This window comes from Zerene cesonia, chromosome Z (genome assembly GCF_012273895.1).
Source record: "Zerene cesonia ecotype Mississippi chromosome Z, Zerene_cesonia_1.1, whole genome shotgun sequence".
In the NCBI taxonomy this organism is placed as follows: Eukaryota; Metazoa; Arthropoda; class Insecta; order Lepidoptera; family Pieridae; genus Zerene; species Zerene cesonia.
The window spans coordinates 6767117-6784614 of NC_052122.1; the positions used below are offsets into that span (position 1 = coordinate 6767117).

At 33.2% G+C, this 17498-nt stretch overlaps 2 protein-coding genes across 4 annotated transcripts in view; both read left to right on the forward strand.

Annotated features, from left to right (window-relative positions):
* Positions 1–4344, forward strand: part of LOC119835489 (roquin-1) — a 35770-nt gene extending 31426 nt beyond the window's left edge. For all 3 annotated transcript variants that reach the window (XM_038360340.1, XM_038360342.1, XM_038360341.1), the window contains one exon: positions 181–4344. In XM_038360340.1, the coding sequence (XP_038216268.1) occupies positions 181–249 (69 nt within the window). In that variant the 3' untranslated portion in view covers positions 250–4344. The remainder of the gene's footprint in view (positions 1–180) is intronic.
* A 3565-nt stretch (positions 4345–7909) lies between these two features.
* LOC119835636 lies at positions 7910–17224 on the forward strand. The gene is made up of 14 exons (XM_038360585.1): positions 7910–7990; positions 9423–9497; positions 10031–10184; positions 10358–10530; positions 10745–10858; positions 11458–11658; positions 12181–12335; positions 12817–12961; positions 13144–13295; positions 13696–13909; positions 14206–14421; positions 14681–14848; positions 15094–15185; positions 16206–17224. The coding sequence occupies exons 2-14, from the start codon at positions 9431–9433 to the stop codon at positions 16308–16310; spliced, it is 1956 nt and encodes a 651-aa protein (XP_038216513.1). The 5' UTR covers positions 7910–7990; positions 9423–9430; the 3' UTR covers positions 16311–17224.
* Positions 17225–17498: the final 274 nt, after the last annotated feature.

Consider the following 17498-nt stretch of genomic DNA (forward strand, 5'->3'; position numbering starts at 1 on the left):
TGGAACACTTTGTCTTTATTAATTATATTGTCTTAACTAATAAAATAACATATATTTTCTCCATTCAAATAAATCTACTAAAAGTCTCGAATTATTAACTTCTTCTTTGTATTTGGAATGTTATATGAATGTTAATTACTAGGGTGCCATTAATTTTTTTTTTATGTTCATCTGTTCCAGCACGAACTGGAGGAGGAGCTGATGGCCCTGGAGCGCCGCATCGATACCGAGTTTAAAAGTACCGACTAAATCTAAGACCTACCTGTTACTTCTCAACACAGTCGTACGATTCTGTTGGTTTGTTAAGTTGTGTTTAATATAAGTCAAATGTGGTGCAATTAATTTTAACACCTGTTTGGTTGAATCGTTGTACTTTAGTATAGTTTTATTAAGTCTATTTACATTTCTTGTTTTGTTTATTTTTATTTTTATTTTTTTTTATAGTTTTATATTTACAGAATATGTAATAATTTACAACCTATCTTCCAGTTTCTCTTCCATGTATTGTAATGTTTAAACTACCCATTTAAGGATTTTTGAACAAACGCTGGTTCAGATTCTCGTCATCGTTCTAATAATTTTATTCAGACAGTCCGGTCGAAATATATCTTAGAGGTTGCATAAACAAAATTCACATCAATATCAATGAGGCCATAAAAACTGTCCATATTTTATTTATTGAAATTACATTTTTCGAGAACTTTACATTAATTATTCAAAAATAAGAAACAATCTCTAATACACTCCATACATACATCATTCAGATTAAAACAATTAAAAAGAAAAATTTATCCATTTAACTGGCAAACTCAAGAATTGAAACAATATAAACGCGTAAAAGACTCGGATCTTCTACGCTAGCGCAGTCAGCAGAAAAACATTTGCAACCAATTCAATCAATACGAACATTCGTATAATTGAAAGTTATTATAATTTTATAATTTCAATGGACCGGACTAAGATAAATTTAAACATTTTGTCTTGCAGTCTGTAAACAACTTATATAAAAACAATAATTGTGACGAGATTCTCAAAGCAGCTCCATTTTTATGTACAATAATCGTTTGTGTATAAACAACGAAGAGCTTCTATAGATTACTCCAAATTTGAAATTGTACAATCACTATTGCTACTCTAGAGGCAGACCGATGTCGCTTATGGAACTAGGAGTTCGTATGCATCGACCCGTTACTTAAAAACAAGGGAAGCCGTCCAAATTTTCCTTTGATAGTTACATTTTATAACTTGAACATTTCTGATCAAATTATGCACCTCCCTTTATATATTTGTTGGAGTTATGATATTTTCGCGGTCGTACGTTTCATTTATAATTGCATCCGTAACTTGTGTTAGACGTAAGATTAATATTAATTGTTAACCATCTCAATGTCACAACTGGATGTAACTTATTGGTGTAATAGTTATTCCATTTAATAGTAGCAACGGTAATTGATTGCATTAATAATTAATGATCATTAATTTATCTCGATGTGAATTTACTCGTAAAACGTAGCATCAGTTTAGGCCTAAAGGATCGCGGATTGACTCGCACCGCGGCAATCGTCAAAATTCTATTTAGTAGTGTTTGGAAGTATATTATCATATTATACATGTTTAATATTAAGTGTTTCCTCTGCATTTTTGTCATTATTCTCGGTAGGCAGTTACATCATTAGCTCGTCATCTTGAACGTCGTGGGTGTTTTAGCGATCATTATAGCTGTCACTTATAGGTGTCACTTGGCCCTCTCGTGTCAATGCCGTATTCCGTTCCTACGTTTGCTTTGCACATACCTCAAATTAAAGCAGATATGGATTTGAGAGTTCATATGTCCGAGCGTAATGTTCGGCTCCACGTAACGTCGCGCTGCCCTTTGCAGAGCCAATGTTCTTTAGATTCACTTTGATCGCGACGTATTGCTACTTTACCGAGGGGCGATTTTACTTTCGAACGTTATGTTTTACATATAGTTTTGTTAGTTTTAGGTGTATTATTTAAACGTGCCTCTATGTTTTCGTCTACGCTTTTCACCTTCGATATAACGGTTTCAATGAACCAGTTCTTTGTGGGAAATGATAATTTTTAACTCTATTTATCTACCATTCTTTAACGAACGATGAAAGAAAGTTGACGGTGACAGATCTCTGTCGAGACCGACTCTGATTGATTCAACCGATAGGAGATGACACTTAGTATCTAACACGAGGTTTGGAGAGTAGGGTAATAGAACAATTAGCAAGTTTGCTCTTGTGCTTTATAATATAATATCATAACAGCGGGATAATAGAATCCGTGATGTATTTTGGACGTGGTGCATACGTATTTTATTATGACCATTCGAATGCTCCGAGTGGAACTCAAATTTCCATTCGGTGAACAACATTTATAAAGGATGAAGGTGTGTGTAAAAATTGTTGATATATCGGGAGCGATATTTAAGGCTGGTGATACGTCTATATAATTATATATATAGATGTATGTGTATAAAATAATGTAAGGCTGTAATATACATGCAGCTGAGAGATTCAACTCAACGCCGTGTGGTCTGCAATGAAATCTACTTGTTTTTCTTTTTCTACAAGTAATAAAAATAATGACCTGATGGTTTTACGAACGTTTCAGTTAAGTATGCTTAACATTTCACAATACAAGACACATAATAAAAATTTAAATGCATTCACTTTTGGTTATACACCGATGATTGAATGAATTTTACAGTTTTTGCAATTGCCGTGTTTGAGGGCTTCGTGCAATCCTCAAATGAGTGCGTTTTATCGTTAACTGTTTTACTATAATTGTCTGTTAAGAATAAAAACCGTTTAAAAATGTTTTAAGTACGCAATGATCTCGGATGGCTTGGACTTTTATATATTTTAATATTCGTGAGGATTTCAACTATGATTTTTGTGCAATTTTAACATGAAGTGCAATGTCTAAAAATATTTTTACTACACATATAATTAATTTCTCTTGCATAACTTGTCGTTATTATTCACTCATAGTTTTATTTATGATCTATTGATTAATTTTATTTGTGTAAAAAAAGTCGAAATGGTTTATTTGTAAATTCTGAACAGATAGTCTTATAATTTCACTCGTGAATTAGTCTTTAAATATAATGCGTTAATGGTTACTGAGTTGTACCAAATTTACTTTGGTGTTGATTTTTTCCTAGGAAAAGTTAGTAATTGTGTTTTATGATGGTCTGTTTAAAGACCGCGATGCGGCCACGTTCTGCGCACTTCGCTTTTTTTCGTAAGTTATACGTATAGTAGATTTAAATAAATATGTTCATCTACCATGTCTTTATTTTGAATTTAGTTGTATTTATTTTTAGAGTATTAAGTGTTATACTTAAACCCCAAAGGTTTTTATTATGATTCAGCTATCTTCGCCAAATGTTTCACATTTTTTAATCGATAACTTAAACATTTCTTTTAAATGAAAGTGAATTGATTTTTCTGATTTGATTACGTTAATATGGTGAAATTGAAATTTAATTCATTTTAAAACACTCAAGTTTTTTGAAATAGTTTTACTTAATATTGGGTTAGTCCTTTACTGAGTTTTATTGTATTGTTGGAAATTGTTATGGAGTCATTTTCTTTTTTATGAAACGCATTGATTGTGTCGATTATTTCGTTGCTAACCAGCTGCGATTGCTCTTCCTTGTGATTATTTATTGAATGTATTTTATCATATTATTTATATCGCTGATATGTTATTGTGATTCGGCGTCGGGTTGCGTCTTTCAGTTATATTTTTATAGAGGTATAAAATATAAATATAGGAGGCCAACAGTCTCCAGTTAACCTTTGCATTTGTTTAAGAATGCGTAGAAATTTAATTTTGATTTAACTATTTATCTAATATATTTAATGGCGTCAGAAAGCGCTAGTTGTAACCTACTACATACAGATTTATCGTTACTGTATTATATACCTACTAAGTTTATGATGTGATTTTAAGGTAATAGTACAAGAACTGTGAATTGGTCCCATCGGCAAAATAACCGATGTTATACATAACGTAGAGTTGGCGAATGGCTGGTGTTTTTTATTTCAATGTCGGTTATGTTGTTGACGCGATCGAGTCTGAGAATTTATCTAGTGTCCCTCGCTTAGTCGTTGGTGTTTAAAACATGGTGTGAACTTGTGAATCCATATAATCTATGATGTCTATACGTAGAGTACATTTCAGCGAACTTAAACACTTTCGATATACAATGTATGTGTATTTTAAACGTACCGAAGACCTATATAGATGCATTTCTGCGATATTATTAGTTTTTGCTTAAGTTTTGTTAAAACTTTTTTCGTAACAAATTAAAAGATTTTTGTGGTATATTCTGCTTTTCATTGAGCTGTTGCCTACCCCATTTTAATTGCAATCGATTTTTATAAGATTATTTCGACGCGACCACCACCTGCCCATGAATATTTGCAGTGATTGTTTCTCAAAATGTGTTGCTAGCTAGGATAGGGACAAAAAAGGATGTACGACGGAAATAAAAGAATGGTCTTAAATGAACGAAACAGTAGCATTCGCATGCTATTTTTTCACGCCGAACTTCTGAAGGGGAAACATGCCCCGGTGCGAGCTGACCTAATCGTGCCAAAACGTGCTTCTCTCACATATGACAAATAAAAACATATACATCACGAGTAAAAACCTAAAACAAGTGAATACATAAGTAATAACTAAAAACATAAAACGCGACTAAATCACCACTTCAGCGAGAATTTTGGAGAAGTTTAATAAGTCACTTACATTTATTTATTATTGTTGGTAATATCATAGTAATTATTGATGGTAAACAAGTAAGCCCTTGTAGGTACACAATTCTTCAGAATTTTACTCTTGTAATAAATTGGCCAATAATTACATTTCGTAAATCCCTCTTGTGACAATATTGTGACTAAACATTGTGACAAGTTAATAATCATTTATAATGTACTAGCTGTGCCCCGCGGTTTCACCCGCGTACGTCCGTATCCCGTAGGAATATCGGAATAAAAAGTTGCCTATATGTTATTCCAGTTATCCAGCTGTCTACGTACCAAATTTCATTGCAATTGGTTCAGTAGTTTTTACGTGAAAGAGTAACAAACATCCATACATCCATACTTACAAACTTTCGCATTTATAATATTAATAGGATTATACCTACTTAGTTCGATATGTCATAGAGAATATCGTACCATATTCTATACTGTATGGTGTATGTGTAGTAAATGTTGTTCGATGACTTGAAAAAAGGATACGATGTAGATCGTAGATAAGTATATCCAATAGGTGAATCAACGAAGGGGTTAAAAAGGGCTAACCCGTCGTCATGAGTCCAAAAATAAAATGCATACACCTATTTAAAAACACCGTTGTTTAAGGATTCTCTATTATATACGTTGAATAAAAATTTTTCTATCAATGAGTGTTTTATATCAAGTACAAAATTCGAGGAATCGATTCAGCTTTATGGGGCGCAGTATTATCATAAGGGGTGATAAGTGACTCATGTATGAATCACGCTCAAATAAACATGCTAATGTGATAGCATTATACTTGTTACAACAATAATAAGATATCTGAACTGACATATTTCAGGGTGTATCTACTGGCTTCTGGATTCAGATGCTGACTACGTCGTATCTACTGATAAACATTTTTGTGTACTTTCCTACTAATATTATAAATGTGAAAATTTGTAAGGATGTGTGTGTGTTTGTTGCTCTTTCACGCAAAAACTACTGGAGCGATTGCAATGAAATTTGGTACGTAGACAGCTGGACAACTGGAATAACATATAGGCAACTTTTTATCCCGATATACCTACGGGATACGGACCTACGCGGGTGAAACGGCGGGGCGCAGTCAGTTATGTATATAGGTGATGGTAGGTTGCTCGCCTAGTCCTATTATTTATCTTTATTGAGATATAAGCCATCCTATCTTACAAGTGGGATAATATAAAACAGCGAAATTCTATTGAAATCGGTTGCAGAACCGATTGTTTGTTCGCTTTGGAACCATTTAAGAGTTTACAGAGTTTAGCATAGGTTCTATAGCGGACAAACAACGTGGCACGTAATTTTTATATAACTACATATTTAGATAATGTAGATTCTATTGGTCCTGCGTAGTGCACTTTTAAAATAGGTTCACATACTGAAAATGTTATTAGTTCCTCTCTTCATTGTTATTTCATTAATTTAAAAACTTAAAACATTTTTTTTATACTTTTGCGTGGTAACAACAGTATATAAATATATGTAATAAATATTTTATTTTTGTTATTATTTATACCAAATATTTTCTTTTTATCATACTAAAACTAAAATCTGAGTACAACCGTGGTTGGTATACTTAATTTAGTGATAAAAATAACCGGAAATTGACTATTATTTGATTGGCATTTAATTTCCTTTACTATAAAGGCCACAAGTACCATTTTTTTACCTAATATTTATATCGTATCGGTCCCTATTGAACGCAATACGCAACAAGATGAGATCCAGCCGTCTCGGCGTGCTTATGAAATTAAAACCCGAACACATTTTTGATTTGAACGTCAAAGCAATCACTTGAGTTCATTATATCTTTCCCTTCGTTTCTTTAGAAGGGTTCCGTAAATGTCTTGCTCTAGAAACATACGTCAAAAAACAATACGACTTCCCCTTTTAATAACAAGCATTTGCTCAATGCGTGCGTGTGCAAAATAAACAATGCCTTAATTATATTATACTCACATTATACGTATGACATTTCCAACAAAAATTAATCAAAGATCGTCTGTGTATGTTTAAGTTGAAAGAAAATTAAATATGTTTCTCAGTATAAGCCTTTTTACAATTATATACGCAAAGTATGCCTTTTTACGTTTCACATTACATACAATCCGATCGCTGCTTCGTTTGTTTGATGCTCATTTAAAAATTTTATCAAAATAACCGACATTATGGGCCATACTTACATGTGCTGTGATGATACAACTTTTCATTATGGAACTAGCTATTTCCTACAGACCCTAAAACGTTTATAACGCAAGAAATGCACTCTGACAAGACCTCCTAATGGTAATTGCACGAATGCACACTTAATGAAAAGGGTTTTAATGAACTGGCGATATGTGGTTCTAGGGGAACAGCAAACACCCCAATATTAAACACCAGTATTTGTAGACCCATCGTTACGGTCTCTATTTAAATGAATACGGATCCCTAATCTTTGTCGCGTAATGTCATGACATTTGGTTATAATATAGGGCCTAAGTACAAAACGTTATACAAATTAAAACAACTTTATTATCGTTACTTTAGTGTTCTGAATTAAAGGACGAATTAATTTTTATGTAACGCGACATTCATAAGTTTCATTCTGGGTAAGTTTGGTATGGATTTGTTGCATTTGTTATTGCAGTGTAATCTAAGTATTCTTTAATATATTTATCCAAAAATATCGGCTTAGTTATAGCACTCCAATACGGTTGAACGAATAGAACTGTCGCATCTTTATTATAATATATTTATATTTATATTAAATGGAATTGTTTGCAATTAACTCATGATCATCACCTCCTTACCTATTCGTCTTTTCGTATCTTTTTTAATAAAATAAGTTACAATTTAAAGCCCTTAATAAAATGCTTTGAAAAAATACGAATACATTATTTAGAAATTACATTAAAAAATGTATTAAACGCAACTAGTTACTGTGATGTAGTCTCGATTAAACTGTAATATTAATGTCGTCTCAATTTTATTTTCTTTAAAAATAAACAATACAACAATACAGCACAAAGTAAAAATAAAAAATTCATACGAAAGCTCTTGGGATATGTCCACGTTATTATTTCCCGACCCCACAGAGCCAGGTATGAAAAGGCAGAGGTGAAAAGTTTATTTGTAAGAAAGTTTTTAACTGAGCTACACGTACATTTAGTGAACTATTAACCATACAATACATAAAGATTTATTGGTGAAGTAACCTGGAGGTATGTATATTATTTCAAATTGGAAAAGTAAGCGAATTCATTTAATATATCTCCTTATTATATGGCGAATGTTTTGTTAATTTTTTATTTTGTGATCATGTACTTGAGTATAAATATTTATTTAATATCATAATTCAATCGTGATCGTTGTTGTGAACACTGTTGAGGGATACACAATGATCTGAATATTCAATTGTCTAATCATTCTTATAATATTTTAATTGAAACATTTTAAACAAACAAAATTAATGAAATAAATGTGTATACATTTAAAATTAGATTCAAAGAGAACCTACAGGAATATTAAAATGGAGGATTTCATAAAATAAGAAACTAAAAAAGAATGAATTATAACTGTTACGTCACGTAGTATCATAGTTATTATTTTTTATATTTATCACATACAAATACTACAACAATAACATAAGTAAAGCTACTTACCTATTATTGTTGTAGTCAAAGTACAAGTGAAATTAAACAATTAAGACACTTTTTTCCAATTATCAGATATTATCAGACATTATTTTACAAATTTTAATATATAAGCAATATTCAAATTATTAATTAAATGTCTTGTTAACGTACTTATTAAACGATGAATCAAAAACACGTAGTTATTATATTCAATCGTTAAGTGTTATACTAGCCGACGTGTTTTGTTTACTTTTTACATAGATTTTATTTTCAAAATAAGATATTTTAATATCTATTTATAGCAACTGAGAAATACAACGTACTTTAAAGACATTCTAAATATTTAAATAATGGTATTAGAATAGGTTTAAAAATTCAAATTTGTGTTCGAAAAAACATTTACTAATTACAAAACGTCATTTAAACGCCATAAGGACCTTTTCTTCTATTTCCTACCCTAGTTTATGGCACAATACTACACGTGAGTCATGCCGGGGAGGGAGGTTGCGTGTATGGATGCATTTCTAAACTACCACTATAAATTGACCTTTCACCCTCGTGACTTTACGAGCAATTCCTGTTAATGAGTAACGAAACATAAACACTCAGGAGCTCAAGTAACACTGGCTGTGCGGGTTAGATAGGGCTGTGCGATGTCTGATTGTATTATTTTATTTTTGTTTGTATGAGTCATTGCGTTCATTCATGATTTATCTATACATATTTTTTGGGATGATGTGATAAATGAATTAAGTTGCTATGCTAAATAATATTTAAACATTGCCTTTTTTTAAAGTAGAATAATTTTCGTCAGTTTTATGTTTCTAAAACAAAAAAAATTTTAATTCAATATTTTACTTTCGGGAAAATGCTAATAATATGTGTATAATTTTTGCTTTATATTTTTTTACCTTGTACTTAAAGGTCATATCCATGTTCTGAATATCAACCATGATAAAATATTAACGAATTGTTTTTTTTTAGCAGCAAATACATAACAAAAAGCCTTTTGTTTCAGCCCTAAACATGATTTCAAGACTTGTGCTTTTCTGCCTTTACAATATCTTCAAAGGAGCTCTTTGTATAGATTCAGGTATTTCAATTTCTTTAAAGACGGTTATGTACAGGAAGGTTTAAGTACGAGCTCTTGTGAGTATGCTCATTCATTCTTTACTATTGTTTTGTTAAATAAAGATGCCAAATTGTTCTCATAAATAAACTATTACTTACTATTTCGTGAATTAGCATATGAAAAATTTGTTTATAGAGATAACTATCTTACACTAACATTTTAAATTTTTAACAAGGTACCGTTTTGTAAAATATTTTAAAGTTTTTATATGCTTTACTAGCTATGCTGCGCGGTTTCAATCGCGCATGAAATCGCGATAGTAAAGTATTATAATATCTGTGCCGCAGGCGGAAATATCATTCAAAAGCACGTCTTTGTATAGCTTATGTGTCACTCTGGTACATAAGTACCTATGTATCATTGTCATGTATGATAAAAATCCGTTAAGCGTTTTCGCGTGAAAGAGTAACAAATATACATGCCTGCAAACTTGCAAACTTTCTCATTTATAATATTGGTAGGATTTGTAATCCAAGGGATAAATTTCCGTGCAGAAGTTGTAGTACTTCGTGCTGTTCGTGGCCGGGACGCGCGGCTTCCGTGCGGACAGGGAAAAGTTTTCCTAGACGGGCCAGACTCGTACGTGCTGTGGCTTAAGAACGATAGGGACTTTCTCTACAGATTCCCCAATGAAGAGACTGAAAGAAGGTAAATAATCATAAACACATTCCGTATATTGATCATGAGTAAAATAGCGAAATAACTCTAACGATTTTCAACTTCAAACAATATCAGATAGATGAATTGACATTTCTATCAATGGAAGTTCAATATGATCTTTCTTTTCTGTAATAATATCAGAAATAAAATCATTGCTGCAGGATGTTAAACCATGATCGTATATTCGGTACATCGTGTGACACTGGAGCATGCTACGACGACACTTCGCTGCTTCTAAAGAGAGTCACTGAACAAGACAGCGGCTTGTACCGATGCAGAGTTCACTATCAAGCATCGCCCTCACTGGACTACGTCATCGACGTTAGGTTAGTTGGTAAGTACAGTGTTTGTATCTCGCACTAGCACGCACCGGATCAGATTGAGTTCTTGAGCAAAAATAAATTGTTATTCTAATACAGAGTATTATTATGTGGGAGTTACGCTTCGACATGAATTGGGTTAGCTCGTAACGTTTTACTTTCTTTTTAAATTATCGATATACATCGTTTATAATAACACCTATGTTATTACATGAACTTTGTTCATAGATTCGCCTGGCATTCCACGGATATTCAACGAAGCGAAAGAAGAAATCAAAAGAGGTTATGTGGGTCCACTCAGCCTTGGTTCAGATTTAACTTTGATATGTGAAGTAGATGACGGTAAGTGGCAACAATATAAAAAGAAGCGATAATAATCGTTAACGAAACAGTACGTTGTGATTTTGTTATTAGCGCCGATTAGGATTAGGCCGATTAGACTTGTTAATAAAATCACTTATTCAACCCTTTTATACGTGAAATTTTAAGTGACAGTTAATTTACACATAATATATACAGATGTTGTGAAACGAAGCAGTGGTGGCTCAGTGGTGAGAACCTCGGACTTCAAAATCGATAAGTCGAGGTTCGAGACCGGGGCGAGCGTGCAGGGAATAAATTGATTTTTCAATTTATCTGCACATGTGGATAACATCACCACTCCTTAAAACGGTGTAGGAAAACATCGTGAGGAAACCGGTATGCCCAAGAATCAAAAGTTCGACGACATGCGACATCTGACAACCCGCACTTGGCCAGCGTGGTGGATTATGGCCCGAACCCTCATAGGAGGCCTGTGTCCCAGCAGTGGGAACATATATGGGCTGATGATGATGATGATGATATTGTGAAACCGGCCATTAGTGTAATAAATGTTATTGTTTGTTGATAGTATTTATTCTTCCTCATTTAACTATACTTATATTGTATTGCCACCACAGATCAACCAGACACCCTAGTATATTGGCGTAGAAACGGAGTAGTGATAGAGCGCGCACACTCAGTGAAGCCGGGCGTGCTGCGCGCGGACGTGCGCGTGCGCAGCGCGACTCGGGACGAGCTCGACGCGCACTACGAGTGCTTGGCACAGAACGCTGACGTGTCGGAGCCGCTGAGCGCGAGCGTTGTCATCAAAATGTACCGTAAGTAACCACAGATAATGTAATACTATACAAAGTTTACTATGCAAAGTTTAGAGTGCGCCCGCGTTACGGTGCGCGTTTACGGTGAAACTTGCTACAAGTGAATTAGTGCGTGCACGTCACAATTGATAGAATCCTTACTAATCCTTACTTGCCTAATTCCTTACAATTACATCTTCTAATATATAAAATTCTCGTGTCACAGTTTTCGTTGCCATACTCCTCCGAAACGGCGTGACCGATTTTGATTAATTTTTTTGTGCTTATCCGGTATCTATGAGAATCGGCCAACATCTATTTTTCATACCCGTAAATGATAAGAGTAAGGCAGAACAGCGTCTGCCGGGTGCAGCTAGTAATAAATATATCTTTAACGCCGCAACGGAACGATTGTATAGTATTATTTTTATCCAGTGACAGTTCTTATAACTGTAGAACTCTCAAGAAAGTAATGTGGGCTACTTTTTTCCGATATATAAAATATACTGTAATCTAAAATTTATCTTCATTTCACTACCAAAGTGCCGCCGATAAAAGTGGAGATCCGTTTGAACAACAACTTTGACTTCGAGGCGGGGCAGCCGCGTGTGGTGGACTGCGTTGTTGTGGGATGCGTCCCCCCTCCCTCCATAACCTGGCACCTGGGTGACACACTACTTAGACCCACAGTTCATAAGGTGATTACAAAAGTCTTAACTTTGTGTATTGATTGAACTGATTTACTCCTCGAACGAGCGTTTACCCAAATTCATCACTTGAATCTATAATCATAGAGACATTTTTAAATTGCATCATATTTCGTAATCATGAAAACACATGATTAATTATAGATATATATGTAGTTTTTATTTAGATATGAAATGATTTGAAATGTATCTGCTTAAGTATTTTTTACATCAACAAGGCTCGAAACTGTAAAACATCGTAAGGAAACCTTCATATCAAAGAATCAAACATTCGATGACATGTGGCATCTGCCAACCCACTCTTTGCCAGCGTGGTGGTATGGCCTAAACGCTCACAGATCTATGTCACTGCACTGGAAACAAATTATGCTGATGATGTGTAATTTATACATTCAATCGAAATAAAGCGAACCATTGAATTTATCCATGCAGAATGTTAATGTAGACAAATGACAATGGTATAATTTCGTAGGAACTACATGACGGTAACTACACAGTGTCGTCTCTAACCCTTGCCCCGTCGCTGCGAGACAGCAAGCACGATCTGGTGTGCAGAGCCCATAATTCGCATTTACCAGCTGGGATATTTGAGGATAAAGTTACACTAAATGTTGGATGTAAGTGATAAATATATTTTATATTTTTATAATCCTTATCTAACTCCTCAGATTTATGCAAAGATAATACTGTGGACAGTTTAAACATTTCTAGTATAAATGTTAAACACTAAGTTTCCGTCTTATGTACCCATTTTTTCATCACTTAAAAAGTATATGACCGTTTTTACTTCTTTAAATAGATCGTCCATTATGTATATCAAGCAAGGAAGAAACTATAGGAGCGGTGGAACGTGAAGCCGAAACAGCAACTTGTGTTGTCGACGCCTCTCCAGAACCTTTGCAGTTCAGCTGGACTTTTGCTGATTCTAGAACTCTATACACTAGTGTTAAGGTAATATGACTTACAGATCTTAGCTCAAAAATCATTGAATATGATAATGTCTGAACACCATAATACAGAGTTGCATTTTATTTATTTAGCCTCATTACTTAATTTTGTGTTTCAAGATCAGAGAATATAAAAAAATATGTCATAAAACCCCTTTCACAATATTACAAATTGGTATGTAACTCAGTCTATCGACCTCTTCTAAGCCACTGAATTGATAGATTTATCCCAGAATTTAAAGGAAAATAGGAACTATGCGGGTAAAATACCGGTCAACCTATAACTCCGCTGGCTAGTCAAAAATGTGGTAGCTATTATTTAATGTACATAATGCATAAACACCTTCTTTACTCAAAAAGTATACACACGAATACATTCAAACAAAACGAATAATTACATCTAGAAAGTGGCCGGGCATCACCACCGCTACTCGTCCACACTCACGTGGTTGCCGCGCAACAATGATGTCGGCTTGCTTCTCTGTAGAGCGACCAACGCATTCGGTGAACAAAAAAGACCCTGTTCGTATACTATAGCACCCGGAGGCCCTCCCAGAGCACCAGACTGTGTAGTGCTGCGATCTTACCCTAATGCTATACGAATTCAGTGCCAAAAAGGTAAATTATAAATAAATTAAAAATTACTGCGGTAATTTGTACGCTCACATTTGATCACATGTAAACTAAGTTTTACATAAAAGTTATTCGTATGAGATTATAAATGTACATTAATTATTAATTTTCTACATAATAATAATTGTTAAAACTTGTGTGAATCTTATGTGACATAACTGCACACGATCTTGTTGCCTAAATTATTAATCTATCCCACAAAATATCATTTCTGTCTAATTGTTTTATCAATTTATTTGAATCCCATGCTACAGTTTAACTAAAAAAAATAATTATAATAGGTTGGGATGGAGGAAGACCACAGGTTATATATTTGGAACTTTTGAGCACGGATGGTACAGTCATTCACAATGTATCGAATGCAGCCGGGCACTTCCAGCTCCCTGATATGGAGGATGAAAGAAACTTGACAGCAGTGGTGTACGCCAGCAATTCTAGAGGACGCAGTGAGCCGAAAACCTTGCATCTTCAAACAATTACGCCACTGAGTGCATCTGGTATGTCACAAAAATATCGAATGGCTTGTTATTTATAATTTGCTCTGCTAAACATAGTTATAATAATTTTCAATATTTCATAGTGTAACTAAGAGCATAGTGTTATGTTATCTGTGATGTAACGTAACGCAGCTATAAAACCGAGCGTTATTTATAATTACCGTTATTCAAGCGAATAAGGAATAGTATAGTAGCAAGGAATAGTACGAATAAGGAACGGTATAATGACTGTTATCTGAAATAAATGTCCTTTTTGCAGCCGTAAAGGAATACGCTCACACACAAACATGGACAAAATGCCTGGAAGCAGCGGCAGGAATAATAGCTGTGGTGGCTGCACTCACTGGCACAGTCCTATGTGTTAAAATATTTAAAAACAAAAGAGATAGCTTCGAACAAAACCCTGATTTAGTACCTCGTTCCGATGGTAAGATTCGAATAAGATGAACGGTAAATGAATGTGAATCAATCATCCTTATTGACCTTTAAAACATACATATAAAAGTGACATATTGTACCTATTCTTCTGTTAGCATTCATATATAACAGAGTAAATATTTTAAAATATACAAAATAGATATAATAATTTTCACGTTTGATTTGCATGTTTGTAAAATATAATTAAAGCGAGAAGTTTGTACCTTTTTGTAAAAATAACATTAACTTTTATAGGAACTTTCCACCGTGAACCAGATTTTACCCGTGATGAAAGACTATTGGGTACAACGAATATTACTGTAAATCAATTGGCTTCATGTCAAAATGTAAGTCACTCTTATTTTTTTAACATAGTACATTTTCCTCTCCATAAAAACTTTCTTGTGCTTTTACAAAAACGTTAAAAAAATATTACCCGTATTGATCGAGTCACATTTGGCGAATCATTTTTATTTATATAGACACAATAAATTCGCTGTATTTACATAAAAAATACCATTAGTATAGAGCTTTTTGTTCTTAAACTACAGCTCTTAACCCCTTAAGATTTTATTGCGTAGTCACATTACAAACATCTAAACATTTTCTCGACATTATAATGTTAACAAATATTGAATAGTATGAACATGACTGGCCAAATCTCTATTGGTATAGACATACTTCTGTACTAAACTACTGAACATCTTATTAGTTTATTTTGAATGTAGAAGCATGGACGCAGACATGTGGGGGTCCTGGCAGTTCAACTTATTAATTATATATTTTATATTATTCAATGCGGCCTGTATCTCTATATATATAAAATTCACGTGTCACAATGTTATTTATCGTACTCCTACGAAACGGCTGGGCTGATTTTTATGAAATTTTGTGTGCTTATTAGGAAGTTTAAAAAAATCGACCAACACCTATTTTTCATACCCATAAATGATAAGAGTAAGGCAGTACAGAGTTTGCTGGGTCAGCTGGTTATATATATTATATACTACTTCTTGTTTCTTAACCTCGCTATTAATTGTAAAAAAGTTGATAGCAACTAATAAAACTTTGGAGATAACACGGCGGATCAAACGTATAGATACTCCTTAAAAATATGTTACCAGTCGACGCGAATTGATGTTGTTCGGTCAATAGTAGTATACAACCTATACTCAGACCTCCCGAATATGCATAATTTAAGATTTCATAAAAACCGGTACAGCCATTATCAAGCAATATATCAATTAACAGTGTGACACCAGACATAATAGATAATTAGAATAACTAAATAATAGCCGTTTCCAAGGAACATATCAAAGAACAATGTGACAACATATAATAGCTGAATTGTTATTAAATAATTGCAGCAATATACATCGTCTCCGGTGCCCGCTTGCCGAGTGCTCGTCGGCTGCGCACACCCGCCGCCTCAAGACTCTTGCCCGACTTCACAACACTCGTATTTCGTATAAACGCTATAAAAAATAACGTATCCTACATTTAGACATCTAGTCAAACTAGTCTATGTTAATAAAACGATAACTTCGAATATTATTGGTATTAATGAATTCACTAGCGAATACCATTTCAACTTGTATGTTATCGTTCAGCTTTCACAAATTAGATTCTGTATTATTTTCTTAATTTAACACACTGTTAATTAAAGCCTTGTAATTTGTTAGTTGTATAGTATTCAAACGAATATAATTACGCACTTGTAAAACGTTTTAATGTCACTCCTTCGATTTCTTATCGTATAAGTACATATATTCAATTTCTTCCATTTAATTCAAGTAAATAGCTTACATTAATGTTGCTATTGTATATCTAAAGTTATATATAATATGTAATAGAACCTATATTGTTATATTTAATTGATGCTTTTACGTTTTTATTTCATCAATAAAATAACCAATGTACAATACCAATTGCAATCATTATTTTGTAATAGTTAGTTTGTAACAGTGGATGAGTCAATATTCAATTGATAGGTATGTTAAACGAGAGCCTCTGTATATTGGAGATAAAAATTCAAAGCTGGCCGTGGACTACTAAAGAGCCTATTAAGACAGCACTCAAGTGAATCTTATACATATTGGGCGTATCTGAATTACTTCACAACTTTTTATATTGAAATATTATATGAAACACTGTTTGAGATCGTTTTAAAAACTTATTTATATAATGCATATTAATGAGTCTTCAAAGTGTTATCAAAATAATTAGACTTTGTAATTGACTAAAACGCCTAAGTATTAAGATTGTTACATTATGTATATCGTACTGCTTGTTCGCGCTGTGTCTGTATTATAGATAATTTTTTAATCGGTAGCCTGTATGTTATAATCTGATATTACTCTAATGACTATTAAATGACATTTAAGTATTAGTCATAGCGATTATTTAATACACATGAACATCAATCAGTATTTTTATTGATATACCCTATTTACTTAAAGCAAATTTAATAACCATCAGTATCTACTTTACTTAACTTCGTCCTAAATGTGGTAATTATAATTTTTTTCTGCAATGCATTTACGAACAATAAAATACGAAATATAAAAATTTTACATAACATATGCCTCTGTCAAACAAATAATACGTTCTTTGTCAACTTAAAGTAAAAAAAAGTTTTTTAAATAAGTCCAAATTTCTCC

Bases quoted from the DNA above. Each gene is read 5' to 3' on its own strand.
- LOC119835636 (XM_038360585.1), top strand. From the start codon at position 9,431: ATGATTTCAAGACTTGTGCTTTTCTGCCTTTACAATATCTTCAAAGGA. The intron at 14,422-14,680 runs GTATGTCACAAA...TCCTTTTTGCAG, and splicing joins TACGCCACTGAGTGCATCTG to CCGTAAAGGAATACGCTCAC. The intron at 14,849-15,093 runs GTAAGATTCGAA...TAACTTTTATAG, and splicing joins TTTAGTACCTCGTTCCGATG to GAACTTTCCACCGTGAACCA.